The following is an 18,440-nucleotide window of genomic DNA, read 5'->3' as shown; positions in this document are numbered from 1 at the left end:
CGTGCTACGAGGGGCTGCGCCAGAAGAGGGAGCCCTGCACGCAGCACTGAAGACCTGCAGTCTGTTCCATCCAGAGCCCCGCACTGGGGAAGGCCACAGGGCTGAGCCTGGCCAGGAAGACAGCCTTGAAGAAACAGGGAGAAACTGGAGGCAGAAGAAGGCAGGCTGCAGGCCCCGGGGGCACGGCCATACCTGCGCACGCCTGGACAGGCCTGGGTACAAGCACAGACTCCCACGAGATGAGCCCATTTTGCAAAAAATGTTTAATCAGAATAAATAAAGAGTGCCGGGCAGGGTTCACAGGGGGTGCTCCCCCCTCAGGTGGGCTGCAGAGTCCTGCCCCCTGAGCCCCGTCCCCAGTCATGTCCCAGCGGAGTCGTTTCCAGGCAGCATCTGCCTGCAGGGCCGCAGGAACCAGGCTGCCAGCCTGGCACTCTTACTGGGCGCCCCAGTCGTCTGTGAACAGGGCTGGGGGTGTCATGGCCTCCTCAGTTCTACCAGCCCTGCCAGAAAGGGAAGTCAGCGAGGGGCCCCCGGCCTCGGGCAGTGCACACCAGTCACCCCCTCCAAGGCCATAGGACGCCTAGCTAGCAGCTTCCTCGTGAGCTGCTTCCAGACCCCTGGAGAGAAGGGGAAGGAGCGGGAAGAGGCCAGGATTCACCACTGATGCCTGGCCGGGGGCACACGCATGCTTAGTCATGATCCCAGGGACTGCAGCCCCGCCAGGCTCCTCTGTCCATGGGATTCTCCAGCCAAAGACACGAGTGGGCTGCCATGCCCTCCTCCTGGCTGGGGGGTGGGGAGGATGTCTTATCAGACGGCTCATTCTGGGGTGGGGGGGACTCCTGCTGCCTAGGGTGGGGAGGGGGAGCCCCAAGGGTTTCCACCTGCAGACCTCAGCCAGCCCCCCTGGCTGGGCGGGGGCTGAGGAAGGGTGTGTGTGCATCCCCGAGTGTGTCTGTCTGTCCAGGCGGCAGGAAGATGTCTGAGTGTGCCTCCCCATCCCCAGACTTAAGCACAGGCAACAGGTGCAGGGAGAGATGTGCGGCCGTGGGAGCAGGCCCTGCGCTCCTGATACAGCAGCATCTGGGGGCAGGATGTTCACCCCACGGGGAGAAAGGGGCGTGGGCCTGAGGAGACGGCCAGCTAGACCGACCCCCTGACTCATCAAGACGGGATGCAGAGAGGAGGAGGAAGAGGGCGTGAGAGACCCCAACTCAACCCTGCCCCCTGCACACAGTTCACTTCCTTTTTTCCTTTCTCACCAAACTTAAGTTTTCCTCCTGCCCCAAATGCCCCACACACCCGAGGACAAAAGGCGGGGGAAAGGGGCAGGGGAGTCCCAAGAAGTTAAGGGCCACCCAGGGAGGCCAGCAGCCACCCCCCATCCCCGACCCCTGGAAGGAAGGGGCCTCTCTGTCCATTCCCTGCTCCCCGACCCTGCACACTCCCCTCCCGGGCCCCTCACCTGCTCCTCTCCTTCCTCTCGTAGACACGCTGAAGCTTGTTGATCAAGAAGATTTTGTCCTCCCCCTCCTAGAAACACCGGAACACAGAGAGCAGCTGTCCACTGCATGTCCATCCAGAAGTGGCCTGCTACAGTTGGCACTCGGCGGGGCTCTCAAAGATCTGACCCCATGAGCACAAAAAGTTTAAAGAAAGGAGACAAGAGGTACCAAGCAAGAACGGGGGAAAACCGAAAACCCTACAGTGGACACATAGATATACCTAAGCTTCCCAGAGGCCAAGGTGAAAAGGGAAACGTGCTGATTCACACAGCAAGGGCTGCCAACTCAGCCTGACTCAATGTATAAAGTCTGCCCTGGGGAAATTACCTCCTCTCTGACCTCGGTCACTGTGTGCTTGTGTCATCGGGGTTTGTATGGGTTTTCTATCGTTGCCCTAATTGATGACAGAAACGTAGTGGCTTAAAGCAACACAAATTCAACACCTTTCAGTGCTAGAGACCAGAAGTCTACAATAGGGCTTCTCTGGTGGCTCAGTGGCAAAGAATCCGCCTGCCAGTGCAGGAGACACAAGTTCAATCCCTGGACAGGGAAGCCCTCACACGTCACAGAGCAGCTAAGCCTGTGCACCACAACTATTGAACCCGCGCTCTAGAGCCCAAGAACCGCAACTACTGAGCCCATGCGTCACAACTACGGGAGCACCCGCGCACCCTGGAGCCCATGCCCCACAGCAAGAGAGCTGCCACAGTGAGAAGCCCACACCGCAGCTAGGGAAAAGCCCAGGATCCAGCCCAGCCAGAAATAGAGAAACAAAAAAGCCCACAGCGGTCTCACTGGGCTAAAATCAAGGAGTGAGGAGGGCTGGTTCCTTCTGGAGCCCCCAGGGCGCATCTGTCCTCGCCTTCTTCAGCTTCTGAGTCTGCCCACATCCCTGGGCTCTCAGCCTCCTTCCATCTGCAGAGCCAGCAGCGTCCAGTCAAGTCCTTCTCACACCCTTTTCTCTGATACTGACTCTCCAATTTCCTTTCCTAAGGGCTTTATCACATCATGTCCACCTGAATGATCCAGGACAATCTTCCCTACCTCCAGATCAGCAGATGGAATTACAGCAACTGATCCTGATCCCACCCCCAACTCCAATGCCAGGTGACGTGGCTTATTCACAGCTCCTGGGATTAGGACAAGGACATCTTTGGGGCAGGGATCAGCCAATACTTTGGCCACCAGATGCGAAGAGCCAGCTCACTGGAAAAGACCCTGATGATGGGAAAGACTGAGGGCAGGAGGAGAAGGGGGCGACAGAGGATGAGATGGTTGGATGGCATCACCAACTCAACAGACACAAGTTTAACCAAACTCTGGGAGATGGTGAAGGACAGGGAAGCTTGGTGTGCTGCAGTCCATGGGGTCGCAAAGAGTTGGACGTGACTTAGCGACTGATCAACAACAAATCGGCCAACCCAGGGCTCTTTCGACAAATGACTGTGAAAAGTGCATAAAGGCTTGAAGTCGAGGACTCGGTTAAACACCCGGCAGACTTCAGGGCCCATGAAGCTCCGGGCTCAGACTGGGTTTCTGGTAGGGAGACTTCACAAAGAGCAAACAGCAATTCTGTTCGAATGTGTCCGGGCGCCGGGCACCCTGGCTCAGCTGGGAAGATGCTGAGACAGACACACCTCCAAGATGGGCCCTCCCCATTTTCTCTCCATCGAGTTGGTGGGTACAGAGGGCCGTCCGCCTGAGTAAGCTGCCTTGCTCAGTCCCAGGAAAAGATGCTCTGAGTGCTGGCGGAGCTCAGACCAGCAGCCCCAGACTCAGAACCGGGCCCGGGCTCGGCCTTGGTGGGAGACGCTGCCCACCACGAGGGCCGCCTGGGGAGCTGCCCTTCAGTTCCTAGAGGAATGGCAGGCGGAACGCGGTGAACCAGGGGTTCCTCTCTCAATGCCCCTGTGCATCCTGCCGGGCACCTCAGGTCCCGAAGATCTACACAGCAGAGCACGAGCCAGTTGGGAAAAACAACACATTTCCAACAGCTGGGGCCAGGCAACCCCCTTAGCCAAAACGCCCAGCCTGAGCCCTGCCTGCTGTTTGTAGAAGCACTGCATTGCTTACAACCCAATATAAAGTGGAAGCAGTCCCCAGGGGATCCTCCCATTTGGAAAGACCTGACTCTGAGCCTCTGCACCACCAGCCAGCAGCAGGATCACACGAGCTACAGCCCAGCCCCGTCCCGCCTTGGCTGACCCCCAGCAGTGGACCCTCAGGTCATTTCTAATGCAGGGTGGCGGGAAGCCACCAGCCCTGATGTGACTGCCTGGGGGACACAGGCAGCAGCTGGCCCCAAGGTGGGCTCAAGCATTGAGTACACAAGGGAGAAACCGGAAAGGAAAGGGAGAAAAGGAAAAAAAAAAGCAGTGGGGAGAGTGATGTCGGGGTCCTGGGGGCAAGTTTGGGGCCCTGGGGATGAGGTCAGAGGCCACTGAGTATTCAGGGAGACCTGCCGTCACTGACACGTGCTCCTGAGCCGCCAGCCCAGACTGGGCAGGGTAAGGACCAGGCGAAAGGCCCCTGCCGTCCAGGCAAACACCAGCCCGAGTGACCCTGACTGTCGGGGCAGTGACTTGCCCCAGAGGTGATGGGAGGTCCAGTAATTGAGCAGGGAGGAGGGAGGGACAGCCCACAGGGCAGCTCTGGGCGACCTCTGGGGGACTGGGATTGGGGGTGGGGTCGTCAGAGAAGCACCTCTGGAGCCCTCGTCCCAGTGGGGTCCTTGCAGATGGGCAGCCTGGCCGCCTCCAACTCTGATGAATATGAACTATGTATCTCAATTGATACAGTTCGCTTAGCAAACAACCCCTTTCTACGGCCCAGATCTGGGGAAGGAGAGAAGCTTGGAGGGACTTGGGTGGGGGGCTCAGAGGGGCACTCACGTTGCTGATTTGCTCCTTGAGGAGGCAGATGACCTTCCGCTGGCCCTTCACCACCTGGATGTTGAGGTAGATCACAGCCCTGCGGGAGATGGGCGGTCAGGCTGGGCCCCTCGCAGGAGCCCAGGGGAGGGAGAAGCCAGGGACCCCGTCACTCACAGCAGCAGGGCTGACACCAGGTAGATGGGGAAGGTGTCTTCCACCAGGTAGCGGTGGACCCAGGGCAGCCAGGAGACGCGGGGGCCAGCCTTCTCCAGGCGGCGCACCCACACCTTCCCCGCCTCATACATGGTGTCCAGGGTCCGGAAGGGGCCGCAGGTGCTCGAGGGCTTCACCCTGGGGGCAGAGGGCGGGCTGCATGACCCCTGAGCCCGGGCAAAGAACAGCTCCCCACAACCCGAACCTTGGCCAGCAGTCAGAGCCCCACCAGGCGGCCCTCCCCACACCCCCGACCCCGGAGGCCGGGCGCCCACTCACTGCCAGACAGCGTAGCAGAGGAAAACGGCCGCGCCCAGGAAGGAGGGGAAGCAGAGCAGGGAGACGAAGACGGTGCTCATGTGGGACGCCTTCCAGGGCCTGCGGGGCGCCTGGCAGTTGGCCATCAGGCTGGCCTGGGGACAAAGGCTGCGTTCGGCCACCACCACCCTGCCGTCCACCACCCCCACTCCCAGGCCTGGTGGGGCCTCCCAGAGCGAACAGGACCGAGGCTGGCCGTGGGCTGAGAGGGTGCTGCGCTTCCAGCACCCTGAGCCCAGCTTCCAGCCTGAGCCAAGACCTCAGGACAGCCCGACAGAGAGGCAGATGCTTGGGATCTAAGCCCACAGGCTGGGGAGGGCCAGGGGGCCACCTCCCCTTCTGCAGAGGGGAGACCAAGGGACATGGGGGGATGCTTGGCTAGCTCACTTGTAAGCGGGAGGGATGATACTAACAGCCACTTCCGTTGACTAAAGGTCTCCAGTGGGCTAGACACCCTGCCCTGTGCTTTATAAATATCATCTCCAGCAGTGCCCCCTAGGGCACCATCCGTGAGTTTTTTTTAATTGTTTAGTCACTAAAGCATGTCAGACTCTTTGTGACCCCACGAACTGTAGCCTTCCAGTCTCCTCTGTCCATGGGATCTCTCAGGTAAGGATACTGGAGTGGGCTCCCATTTCCTTCTCCAGGGGATCTTCCCGACCCAGGAATCAAACCCACATCTCCCGCTCAGGAGGTGGATTCTCTACCACTGAGTCACCTGGGACGCCCATATCCACTGTGTACAGATGAGGAAACTCGGGGAGCAAAGGAAAGGGGGTGCTGGTTCTGAGCGCCTCTGAGCCCCCCGGCTGGAAGCCCTGACCTGCACACACGGGCATGTGGTGATGACCACACACCCTAACGGGATGCTGCCCAGCCTGCCAAAGGCAGAGATTCAGGGCCGGAGATCAGCTGGGGACTGTGTGACCGACCCCAGAGGGTGGCCCTGGGCTGCCAGCCGCATACCGCTCAGGCCAGGGAAGGGTTCTAATGTCCCAGGGCTCCGTGTCTGCCGGCCCAGCGGCCACCCTGGCTGCACACGCTCCCCAGGCCTGCTGCCTGCCCCGTGCCCCCACCCCCGGGACCCAGCGGTACCTTTACCTTCTTGAGGTAGAAGAGGAGCAGCAGTTTGATGATCTGCATGGCGGGCAGGAGCGGGGAGAAGAGGACCCCCAGCCTGAGGAGGGCGTGGAGAGGAGAGGGCTGCAGTCCAGGGGCTGGGGTCCTGGACCCCGAGCTGCTCCCCAGGCCCAGAATTGCCCCCCCAGGCCTGGCTCAGGGTCAGACCTCGAGGAAAGCCCAGCAAGGAGGCCGGAGCCTGGGTCCACTGGGGGCTGAGGGGTCAGGTCACTCCAGAATCCCAGGACTGGGCCTTGCTGGGGCCCTGAGCGGGAAGGGGTCAGCCTCCCCGGGACTGGGCAGTGGGACACACAAGGGGGACGCTCACCAAGTCAGGGTCTGCCCGTAAATCAGCTCCAGAACATTTCCTGCAATGTCGAACTCAGGCTTCCCCTTCCTCTTAAGCTGCTTCTCAGAGAAAAGCCTGGGGCAGAAGAGCCCTAGGGTCACAAAGGAGGACCAAACACCAAGACCAGCCCGAGGGACGCTGGGACCCCACCCCGGCCTGCACAGCAAGCTGACGAGCCAGCCCACCCCTCCCAGTGCCCAGTGATGTTGAGGGGAGACGGCGGACTAGGGTCCGCACTGCAGCTGACTTAGTCTCTGTCCATTTTCTAAGCACGTGTGATACACCCCAGTGCAAACATGCACATTGGCATCAAAGGTGTTACTGCTTTTTAAAAATCTTATCCCCTGGTGGCTCAGATGGTGAAGAATCTGCCAGCAATGAGGGAGACCCGGGTTCGATCCCTGGGTCAAAAAGTTCCCACTTCCGTATTCTTGCCTGGAAAATTCCATGGACAGAGAAGCCTGGCAGGCTTCTTTCTTCTTCTTTCACCCCCTCCCTGGTGAAAGTGAAGCGAAAGTTGCTCAGTCTTGTCTGACTCTTTGCGACCCCCTGGACTCCCATGGAATTCTCCAGGCCAGAATACTGGAGTGGGTAGCCTATCCCTTCTCCAGCGGATCTTTCCAACCCAGGAATCAAACTGGGGTCTCCTGCATTGCAGGCGGATTCTTTACCAGCTAAGCAACAAGGGAAGCCCAAGAATACTGGAGTGGGTAGCCTATCCCTTCTCCAGCAGATCTTCCCGGCTCAGGAATTAAACCAAGGTCTCCTGCACCGGCAGGAGGATTCTTTCCCAGCTGAGCTATCAGATGGTTTTCCTCTTGGTGGCTCAGTGGTAAGGAATCCACCTGCCGGTGCAGGAGACACGGGTTCGATTCCTGGTCCCGGAAGATCCCACATGCCATGAGGCAACTAAACCTGTGCGCCATAGCTACTGAGCCTGTGCTGTAGAGCCCGGGGGCCACAACTACTGAGCCCACATGCCACAGTCCCTGAAGCCCCGAGCCCTAGAGTCCGTGATCCACAGCGAAAGAAGCCACTACAGCAAGAAGCCTGCACACTGCAACAAAGGCCCAGCACGGCCAAGAAAAAAAATTTCTAAAAAAAGATATTTTTATTATTATCGAGGCCTCCCTGGCGGTCCAGTAAAGACTCCACGCTTCCACTGCAGGGGGCAGGGGTTCAATTCCTGGCCGGGGAAGTTCTGCATGCCACGAGGTGAGGCCAGAAATAAAAATCAATCTTGAAAAAATTTTAAGTAAAAATCTTATTATTTTTAAATTCCAATGTTCTCAAAGAAAACACAAAAAAGAAGGAAGTGACACCTGCCATGCCAGCCCCCGCAGCCAGCACAGCTGAACACGTCCTTCCACTTTCTGTGCTCCCTCCCGACCCTTTTTCCCCTTGACGGATTAGACCATATGCCTCATCTTGAAACCTGTTTTCCTTTCCGACCCAAAAATATGCTACATCCTGTTTTCTCAGGGGTTTTCTCAGTTTAACAATATTTTACAGAAGAGCTGTCATGGGTGGAAATTTATGGTCCCAGTCTGGGGTCAGGTCCGGATTTTCAGAGGCCGGAGGACTGCCCAGGTGACCCCCACCTCCACCACGCACGCAGGGGAGGACATTAGGGGCCCTTCTGCAGGGGATGCCCAGGTGCAAGGGCCCAGTCCACCAGCCTCACCTCCACACCAGCTCCCCCAGAAGTGTGTCCAGCAGCATGAAGATGAAGTCCATCACCATAAGCCGGTACAGCTCCTGGCCCACGAAGTTCTCCCAGCACTGAAACAGAGCAGCCTCAGCCCCCACCCTCCCCTGCCACCCGGGCGCCCCCAGGACGCTTGCGGACAGAGCCAGGGAAGGTCAGGTGAGGGCTGGCTACTGTGAGGGGCCTGAGCCCCAGGCCCCCACCAGTAATCGCCGGCCCTCCCTCACCTGGTCCTTCAGGGTGCCCACCCTGCGGCCCAGCCAGTGGTAGCAAAGAATCCCCAGGGTGACCATCTTGAGGATGAGGTTCCTGTGGAAAAGGGTGGGTGTGCAGGCTGAGGGCGGGGTGCCTGGGAGACAGAGGTCCCGCCCCAGAAAGCCCGCACCTGGCCCACCTGGCCTCGCACCTGCAGATGGCCACGTACACCTCCAGCACCGGGGAGTCGTGCCGCTCCAGGGCGGCCAGGATGCGGAACAGGTAGGGGGCCCCCAGGTTGAGGAGGCAAACCACCAGGGGCAGAAGCAGCAGGACAGCCTCCCGCTCGGCGGACACTGGGCTCTGCTGGGGCAGGGGTGGGCAGTGGTCCCCGGAGGGGCCCCAAGGACAGGGTCAGGTCCACTGCCTGGCCAGAGGGTGGGGGGTGGGAAGGGGCCGCAGGGAGGGGTCTGGGGGGGTGCAGAGCAGGTGGAGATGGCAGGCACACCTCCCCAACCCCAAGCCCCGTGTTCAAACCGCACAGGAAGGGGGGCGGGAGACGGAGAAGGGAGGATGGAACACAGGTGTCGGAAAAAAAAAGTGAAACCCAAAGACAAGAAAACAAAAGGACGTTATAATAGCATCAGACAGAACAAGAATGAGAACAAGTCCTGGGAGAAAAGTGTCCTGTGGGGGGCCGGGGCGGAAGGTGTGGGAGGCCAGGGGTCCCAGCTAATAAAAGCGGGAGGCCCCCCGCGCCCTCTCCGCACCTCAATCATGAGCTCCGAGAAGGTGTAGACGGCCAGGGTGCAGCCCAGCGTGGTGCCCAGACACAGCAGCCACACGAGCCCCAGCACAGCCACCTGCTGCAGCCGCCCGCACGCGCTCCGGGGGCGCTGGCGCAACTGCCATTCAGCCAGCAGCTCCTGCAGGTGACAGCAAGCCCGTCACCCGGGCACAGACATGCGGGGACCTGCCCACGCGCGCACCACAACCCGGGGGGGCGCACGGAGCCGACACACAGGGAGGCTTGGGGTCGGGGGAGGGCCAGGGCTCACCTCCCAGCTGCCCCCGGTACCACGGCCTGTGGCTCCCCCGACAGAGGCCCCGTCTCCAGGGACGTGGCCTGCCCCCCACCTGCCTACTGAGCCGTGCTGCCTGCAGACAGCTGTTCCCTCACCGACTAGGAGCCACGGGACGCTCCCTGAGGGCCCGACAGCTGGGTCAAAACTGTGAGCATCCCTGACTCGAATCCCACAGCAGGGACCCCTGACAGGCAGAGGATCTTCCAGGAGCCCCAGCTCAGCCCTCACTGTTCTCACTTATACCCCAGGGCTACCGGGGGCTCTGGGAGTGCAGGCCAGCTGGCACAGTGGAGGCCTCTTCCTGCCAGGGCCGGAGGACACGGGGCCTTCGAGAAGAGGAAGTCTTTCTGCAGGGCCCCGACTGGTGTGCCCCTGGACACGGGGGTGGCGGACCACAGCCCCAGGGGGCCGTGAGCTCCCAGCTCACCTTCAGCTGGGTTCGGATGTTGTCATGCTGAAGGCGGATGGCCCATTTCTGGGTCACTTTGTAGTCCCAGGAACAGAAAACGGTGATGGCGTGGACCCCCGAGGTGCTGCCCACCCGGTAGCTCTCCCCGAAAGAGCGGGACATGCTGGGAGAAGCAGAGCCAGGCAGGGGGTGAGATGGGGCAGAAGGTGAAGAGGCCGGGAGACACAGATCTGACAAAGTGTACCGGCCACTCAGAGAAGGCCCCCACCCCCGGCCAGCACTGATGGGCCTCCGGCCACTCTCCCTGCCCCGCCTCTAGCCCGGAGCTCTCAGCCTCCTGGGGTGGACCACCGGCCACCCTAGGTCAGACCTGTCCAGCAGGATGCCCAGCAGCCACAAAGGGCTAGAAATGGGGTCACCTCCACTCCCCACCACCCCACCGCCTGCCTCCCACCCAGACGTGGCTATAGAAGCTTCTGGCTTACCTCAGGACCTGTGCACTGCCTCTCCCGAGAACCAGCACACCGTCTTTCCGTAGCTGCCTTATTTAACCTCCCTCTGTGATACAAGGGCCACCCCCCTGGGAAGCCGGTCTGACTCCCATGCTCCATAACACCTGAGCAATGCAACAGTTTCCCAGCCTCTTCACTGGCCTGTCTTCTCCCGTACACAGCAAGTGTCTCAAGGATATGCACCAAGCTCAATTATCTTCCTGCCCTGAGCAGAGCACAGCAAATGTGTGTGGAGTGCATGGGTGTGTGGATGAAAGTGGATGGAAGGAAGGATCTACGGACCCATGGTTGATAGACAGACGGAGGACAGAGTGATGATGGGTGGACTGTTGTTCAGTCACTCAGTTGTGTCCGACTTTGTGACCCCAAGGTGGACTGCAACAAGCCAAGCTTCCCAGTCCTTCACTATCTCCCGGAGTTTGCTCAAACTCATGTCCCTTGAGTCAATGATACCATCCAACCATCTCATCCTCTGTTGCCCCCTTCTCCTCTTGCCTTCAATCTTCGGATGGATGAATGGATGGGAAAATGGATGGGTGGGTAGCTAGATGGATGACTGAATGGGTGGCTGGATGGATGAAGAGATAATGAATGAACGGGTAGCCAGATGGACTAATGGATGGACAGACGGATGGATGAATGAATGGAGGGAGTGATGATGGATGGATAGGTAGACAGATGGATGGATGAATGGACAGATGGATGCATGGGTGGGTCAGTGATGCTCAGAGCCGGGGTCACACGGCAGAGAGCTATTACCTGTACACCAGAGTGATGCAGGTGATAAAGAAAGCTGCCCCCAGGGTGAAGAGGTAGGCCAGGGGCATGTTGTAGGGCAGGCTGCCCACCTCGGGAGCGCACTGGCTGCCATTCAGTGGGGAGGCACACGGCTGGTTCAACGTGGCGTTACTATAGTAGCCGTAGTACATGACACTGTGGGTGAAGTGGCCCTGCGGAGAAAACGCCTGGCAGGGTCAGGGAGTCTGCCCTCCTGGCAGCTGACCCACCCTCAGGCTTGCAGGGCACCCAGAGGACGGGGCGAGGAGAAAGGCAGAAGGGGAGGGGGGTGAGGGGAATGCGGAGGTGAACGGAGGACCGTGGCCGCCCTGGGGCTTCCGGGGTCCCAAGGAAAGCGAGGGGAGCCAGAGTCACAGCAGCGGATGGGGTGGGGTGTAACGAGAGGGTGCCTGCTCACCGCCCCCTCCCCACCAAGCCTCACCCCGCCGGTGAGGAGCTCCAGGCCCGTGAAGGTGGGCACCGGGCCTGCGGGCGCAGGCGGGAAGGCAGCCTGCACGCCCACGATGAAGGCCAGCAGCGGCAGCAGCAGCAGGGCGTTAAAGGCCAGCAGGGTCTTGAGGAAGAGGAAGTACGACAGGACGCTGGAGCCGAACCGGCCCCCGATCCGCTTCAGGGCGTAGCGCCAGGGCATCAGGGCCTGCAGCCCCGAGAGCAGCGCCAGCCCCAGGTTGTGCGAGGCCTGCGGGGACAGCGGCAGCACGGCTCTCAGGCGGGGCCGGGGCGGGGAGCCGGCCCAGGGAGCTGGCCTCTAGCAAGACCGCAGTCCAGTCCCGGCCCGGAGCGCAGGGGTGCCGTGAGAGGAGGAGGGAGCTCAGTCCCGGCCCAGAGCCAGGCTGGAGGCGAGATGACCCCACGGGCATCACTCGGAGGGAGAAAGGGCCCCCTCATCGCCCCCACTCCACCTCACCCCCTCCCTCCCGGGTACCCAGATGCTCCTACCAGGACACAGCTGTCACGGAGCTGGTCGCAACAGGAGAGGAGCCCGCGGCGCCGCTGGGCCCCGCGCTTGCCCCTCGGGGGCCGACTCTCCTCCCTGGGGGCAGAGGCAGCGTCTGGGGTCAGTCCACTCCCTCCCCACTGGGAACCGCCGTCCACCGAGGGCTCAGGAGCCGGCTCACCCCCTGCCCCGCCCAGCTGAGGGGCGTCTGGGGGCTGCCCGAGGCGGAGGGGCACTGACCGCAGGGAGCGTTTCTCAGCCAGGCTCAGGGGCATCCCCCGGAGCATGTGGTCCCGCTGGGCCGCCGTCAGGCCCTGGAGTTCCTTCACCAGGAGGCCCCGCTTCTCTGCAGGGGAAAGGGGGCAAGTTGAGGTTCCCGCGGCACCCTGCCCTCCCTCCCGCCGTGTGGCCATCCCCTGCCACCCAGGCCTCTGCCTCCCGGCCAGGTCCACATGCCCACCAGCCGTCACCCTCTCTTACCTCCACCCCCGGGAGCCCAGGACAAGTTCCCAGCATCTTCCAAGGCCCAGCCCAGTGCCCTCCTCTTTGACCCAAACTCCCCTCCTAGGGCCCCTCAAGCATCTTGCTCTGATCCCCCCCACGCACCAGAGCCCCGTATGCTCCCCCTACTCAGCAGCAATGGGGTCCCAGCCCCTCCAGCCCCCCACCACTTCCCACTATGCCAAGCCCCGCTGGGGTCAGTAGGGTAAGGTGGGGTCTGGAGATCTGGCCACCCCTCAGCCTCTCTCCTTCCATCCTCACACTCACCCTGGAAAGGGGATGCTATTTTAACTACTCTTTCCAGATAAGAAAAAGCAGACATTCGGCCTGGTTCGCACAATTAAACTGGAACGTTCACCCTGACCCCTGAGCTAACTGCTCTGTAACCCACCAGCTGGGGGCCTCGGGTAGACAGGGAGGGGAGACACAGGAGTGCCCCCAGGAAGTGCCCAAGGCCCTGGGCGCTGTGGCCAGAGATCACTTGGTTGAAGACTGACCTGTGTGCTGGGCCCTGCTCCTTCCTACAGCTATTCTCTCGTTCCCCAACCCCTCCACACCAGCCTCCCAGATGCTCAGGGAAGCCAGGAGCCTCCCACCCCCGGGCCTTTGCACATGCCCCCAGCAGCTCTAGCGTCACTTCCTCCAGGAAGCCTCCCGGGATTCCTCTAGGCTAGATGGGTTCTGCAACGCTCTCCTGCCAGGCACCTTTCCTCAGCTGCCCTTATCTGAGCTTTGTTGTTGCTATTCAGGCACCGGGTTGTGTCCAGCTCTTTGTGACCTCACGGACTGCAGCACGCCAGGCCTCCCCATCCCTCACCATCTCCCAAAGTATGCCCATGTTCATGTCCATTGCATCGGCTACACCATCCAGCCATCTCATCTCATCTCATCTCAATCTGAGCTTTAACCATCACTTATCCGTTTATTTGGTTCCTGTTTCACCAGACAATAAACTGCATCGGGTATGCTCACCACCATCACATCCCAAAGCCAATACCAGCATCTGTGACACTACAAATGCTCAACAGACACTGCAGAGTGCCTGGCTGCAGAGTCAAACCCTGTGCAGCCAGAGAGGCCTCTGCTGCTCTGTCCCAGTGGCTGGGACACCAAGACCCTCCTGCACTCCTGCAAAGGGACCTCACTCCAGGGGACCTTCAGACAGCGTGCTGCACCCCAGCCCCCCACCCCGCCAGCAGATGTCCTCCCCAGCGAGGCCCCATCCCCCCTCACTCACCCTCCTCCTCAAGGACCGCAGAATCCAGCTCCAGGTCGTACAGGCGGAGGCTGGGCCGGGCTGAGCGGCCCATGTCCCTGAGCTGCGGCCGGCCGGCCCTGCGACGCAGCTTCACCGTGCGGCTGTAGTATTGGGAGATGATGGCCCCACGGCTCCGGCCTGCAGAGGCCACTGGTCAGTGGAGGGATGCGGCCCCCTCACGTGGAGCAGGGACCATCATCCCCCCAACACACACTGCTTCCCAGGACCCAGGAAAGTCCCTTCATAAGAGACCTCAAGCTCCACCGGTTCCCAAGAGCCTATTTTTATCCCCATGATGACTCCGAAGTCATTTTTTTTAGAACCCGGCGAGGCTGCCTGGGGCAGGGCTGGGCCTCCAGGCAGTACATAGGGTGAGGTGGGCCAAAGGGGCCCAGCTCTGAGGTCTGTAGATCTTTAGCCGGAAACCCCAGCCCGGCCCAGGGTCCGAAGGGAAAGGCTCCCACTCACCAATGGTGCGACTGGGCATGCTGGCCAAGATGCGGAGCGTGGCCATGCTGTAGACGGGGGCGCCCTCGGGCCCCAGCAGGGTCTCGTGGTCGCTGCCTGTCCAGCAAAGTTAAGACTTGTCCAGAGGTTCTACAGATCCTGCCGGCTGGAGATCTCCCCACCCAGGCCCCTCCCCAGGCTGCTAGGGGGGGCTTCCTCAGAGGGTGAGAGGCTCAGTGCCCTGCCCACCGCATCCCAGCACCTGGCCAGGTGGGCTCACCTGAGGCCCCCAGGGCGCCAGTCCCCGGCTGCCTCTGCTGCAGCTCCAGCCCCTCCTCGGCCACCCAGCGGCTCTGCTCCTGGATGAGCTGGTGGAAGGAGTCGTGCACTTCGCTCTCATCATAGGGGCTGGGCTCTTGGCTGCTGGATCCAGAACGGGGGGTGTGGCGGGGAGGTCAGGCTGCTGCTGACCCAGTCCTCGCCCCAGCAGCCTTCCCCCTCCAAAGGGCTGAGGTCCAGCCCACCTCTCCCTGGGGGTGACACATCCCAGCCCCCCGCCCCACCCCAGAGCACCTACCCCTCTGGGTCCTCTGGGGTCTCGAGGACATTCAGGACAAAGGCCGGTGACTGGGACATGTCTGAGGCCCACTGTCAGCCAGTCCGCAGCCCTAGCGCAGTTCAGAGCCTGGACTCGGCCTCCAGAGCCTCCCGCTGCCCATCTGATGAGACAGGAAGTGTTACAGCAAAGGGAGCCTGGCACCCAGCCCCACCACCCGCTCCCTGGGGACCGTGGGAGGGGCTGCTTCCAGCCTGGGCTGCCTGAGACCCTACCCTGCCCCCATCCACAGACAAACACCAAACACACGGTCCAGTGTGTGTTAGTGACTCAGTCGTGTCCCACTCTTTGTGACCTCCAAGGACCGCAGCCCACCAGGCTCCTCTGTCCATGGAATTCTCCAGGCAAGAATACCGGGGTAGGTGGCCATTTCCTTCTCCAGGGGACTTTCCCAACCCAGGGATGAAATCCGGGTCTCCCGCGCTGCAGGCAGATTCTTTGCCATCTGAGCCACCAGACAATCCCAAAGAATACTAGAGTGGGTTACCATGCCCTCCTCCAGAGGATCTTCCCAACCTCAGGGATTGAACCTGCATTGGCAGGCGGGTTCTTTACCACTAGCGCCACCTGGGATGCCCCAGTGAGTGACCCGAGATAAACCGCAGGCAGGAATGGACAGACAGGGAGACTCCTCCACCACCAGAGGGGAGGAGGGAGATTAGGGAGGAAGGAAGGGAGGGGAGTCTGGGCAGCTCCCCACCGGTTTCCTCAGTGGCGCCATTCCTGCAGGAGGATGGGCGGGTGGGGCCTGTGGATATGGCTCTCCATTCCTAAGGTTCTGACCCGGGGAGTCCCCTTTTTGGGGAGAAAGGTCAGGACAGCTGGGGCCTTTCCTGTGCCCACCCGTGACCCCGCAGCACTTCCTCCCGCCGGAAATCTCACAGGAGCCAGCCGCCGGGGGCCCGAGGCCCTCACCCCTCACCAGCGTCGGACAGAACAGCAGAGAGCATGGCCTCAGCTGCACCCGTCTGTGTCCCCCTCCACAGCAGTCACCCTGTGCCAAGCTGGGCACGTCAAGGTCGACAGCCCTCCTGAGAGTTCCTTACATTCCATCATCTCGGGGAGGGCCTGGGCAGCTGGCTTGGGAGGGGGCTGGGCCTTAAACAGGAAGCCTTTGTCCAGCCTTTGTCCGGGCTCTGCCATCACCCAGGACAACAGAACCAGAGTGGCCTTGTCCAGGCTCTCCACCCTGTGGGAGTGGGGCAGGGCCAGGGGGAGCGGGCTCCCAGCCACCAGCTGATGCCTGCAGGACTCTGCCCCAGCAAGACTGGGCCCAGCCCTCAGTCTGCCCTGTCCCCCCCACCCCCGCCCCTCTCCCTACCCTTAACTCCAGGGAACTCAGCACTTAGGAAAGCTGGCTCAGCTCAAGGGGCTTCCTCAGGCGAGGCCAGGGTGCCCAGCCCACTAGGGCTGTGCCCAGACAATGCCCCGGCTTGGGAGTGTCCAGTCTCAGAGCCCAGGCCCCACACAGCCCAAGTCCCCTCCCCTTTCCTCCCACAGAAGCACAGTGTGGAGAAACCAGCAGAGGTCAGAGGTGGACTTGACTTCGCCTGAAAGGAAAAGTGGCTGGAGCTGGGGCTGAGAGTGTGCCCCCACAGTCTAGAGCGGGAATTCCTTCCAGGAAACACAGACCTTCCCAAGTTCTGGGCTACAGGCCTCTCCCATACACCCCTTCTCCAGGAGGGAGGAGCAGGGTGGGTGGGAGGTGCTCAGAGGCTGCGTGGGGGCTAGAGGCTCACCTGGACACTGGCACCTGGGCACTGCTTTGAACTTCTGCCCGCGTGGCACCCAGGGCCCTGGGACCCTTGCCCAGGTGGGGACAAGTCAGGCAGGAGTTTCCGGGGTGCACCAGTACTGAGCCCTGACTGGGTAGGGAGGTGCAGGGCTGGGCCTAGTTTCCAGAAACTCCACCCCAGCCTGAAGCGAGTCCTCTGGGGGCAGCTACCATCAAGGCAGAGTGGCAGCCTCTCCAAGCCCAGTGGCGGCAGCAGCTCTGAGAGCCCCTGGACCCCTCATTTGCCAGTCTCCCACCCCCTCACTTTCGACCAGTGGTGCCTACGGGGGCCTCTACCCCTTCCCTTCCGGAGAAACCAACACCGCTGCCCCACCCGAGAAGTACCTGCAGAGAAGTGGGGGAGGGGCGGGGGTGCAGTGGGATCAGCCGGTCCCCCAGCGGGACCCTCCGGAGGGTCAAACTCGGGGAGATCCAGAAGAACCGCGGGAGGGAACTCAGTGCCCAGTGGTCCCAGAGTCCCAAAGGAACTTGGAGTGGGTGGAGCTGGTGGCCTCAGGGGAACTGGATGGGGCTGGGAGGGGGTGGGAACCACCCCCAAGCCCCAGAGTTACCGCCCCGCCCCACCAGGTTCCCACATCCAGGCCGCTTACCTGGGAGGCGCTGGGGAGAGGGGACGGGCGGCGACTCACCTGTCTCCCGCCCCTGCCCAGCAAGGGCCGCCGGGAACTGTGCTCGGACTCCACCAACTGCGGGAGGGACCGAGAGGTCAGAGGGAGCGAGTGGACAAAGACCTTCGGGGCGACCCGAGACCGAGGCAGACCTGGCGGAGCCACAGAGCTGCACCGCCTAGCCCTGCCCACGTGGTGACCCGCCTCCGATAAGTCACGTGACCCGACCGCGGGGTTGGGGGGGCGCCCCGCTTCTTCTGCCCATCGAGCCCTCGGCGAACTATGCCCTCTCCCCGCCAGCTTCCGACCCTTATCTTCACCCACCCCGAGGTCTGAGCAGGATGAAGGCGGCCGAGTATCTAGAAGCCTTCTAGTCTCTGGTTGAAGCCAATTTCTGTGGGACTCAGGTTCCCCAAGTTTCAAACGGGGACAGTAATCGCAGACCTGCCCGCTTCTCAGAGCGATGATCAAAATAACACCAGGCAGCAAAACCACACGAATAGGGGCCGGCCCTGCCACACCAGATTGGGTAACCCCTTCCTCCTGCACAGCCTCCAGCAACTCCCGTAAACTGACTGGTGGAACCTGGGGCTTATCTCCACCCCAGTCTGGGCGTGGCTTCTGCTGTTTCTCCCGCCGAGTTCCGGCACACTTCCTGTGTGCTAGGTGGGGACAGTCCCCATTCCTATTTGCTCAGTTATTACCCACAAGGCAGGGTGGGGGGCACCGGTGACCCTAGTTCAGAGATGAGGAAGCAGGCTGAGTGGTCAGTCAGCCTCCAGGGGGGTCATCCACCACAACCTGAATCTTGTCCACCCAGGAGCTCTACCTAGAAAGCTGACCTCGAGAGAGTCCGGGAGGGGGCCAGTGGAGAGTGCCCTGGGTTTGAGAAAAGGGTGGGCTCTGGATAGTGGTGGGAGCCATTCTTGGCTGGGAGAAGCCTGGGAAGGTGGGCAGTGAAAGTGAGCTGGAAGGCAGAAAGGAAGGAGAGGGCCCTCCTGGAGGGCAGGACAGGCAGGCCAAGCCAGGATGTCCACACAGAGTCGTTACCTCTGGCTGGGTCTTGGCACAAGCACCTGAGCATGGAGAACCAGCCCTGCCTAGTCCCTGCCTCTCCTTGCCAACACTATCCCAGCCCTGCACGCCCATGCTCCAGCTTGCTGTATTTGCACAATCCCAGGCCCAACTTGA

The 18,440-nt window shown here is 61.3% G+C and overlaps 1 protein-coding gene across 11 annotated transcripts; it reads right to left on the bottom strand.

Moving 5' to 3' along the window:
- Positions 1–245: 245 nt before the first annotated feature.
- TMC6 (transmembrane channel like 6) lies at positions 246–17,859 on the bottom strand. Of its 11 annotated transcripts, none has more exons than XM_069542026.1 (22): positions 17,574–17,859; positions 17,232–17,327; positions 14,808–14,949; positions 14,511–14,653; positions 14,252–14,347; positions 13,763–13,921; positions 12,265–12,370; positions 12,027–12,120; positions 11,509–11,766; positions 11,049–11,239; positions 9,796–9,940; positions 9,054–9,209; positions 8,495–8,646; positions 8,316–8,397; positions 8,065–8,162; positions 6,360–6,455; positions 6,014–6,089; positions 4,874–5,007; positions 4,556–4,732; positions 4,400–4,478; positions 1,469–1,536; positions 246–503 (listed from the first exon to the last, which is right to left on the bottom strand). In XM_069542026.1, the coding sequence occupies exons 3-22, from the start codon at positions 14,864–14,866 to the stop codon at positions 437–439; spliced, it is 2,436 nt and encodes an 811-aa protein (XP_069398127.1). In that variant the 5' UTR covers positions 14,867–14,949; positions 17,232–17,327; positions 17,574–17,859; the 3' UTR covers positions 246–436. The 11 variants fall into 11 exon arrangements, with proteins under 11 accessions (XP_069398127.1, XP_069398124.1, XP_069398125.1 ...); XM_069542023.1 differs by having other exon boundaries at positions 17,271–17,327; positions 17,574–17,849; XM_069542024.1 differs by having other exon boundaries at positions 17,271–17,327; positions 17,694–17,817.
- Between the last annotated feature and the right edge of the window lie 581 nt (positions 17,860–18,440).

Source organism: Ovis canadensis, chromosome 11, assembly GCF_042477335.2.
Source record: "Ovis canadensis isolate MfBH-ARS-UI-01 breed Bighorn chromosome 11, ARS-UI_OviCan_v2, whole genome shotgun sequence".
Classification (NCBI taxonomy): domain Eukaryota; kingdom Metazoa; phylum Chordata; class Mammalia; order Artiodactyla; family Bovidae; genus Ovis; species Ovis canadensis.
This window is presented reverse-complemented; position numbering and strand designations above follow the sequence as displayed.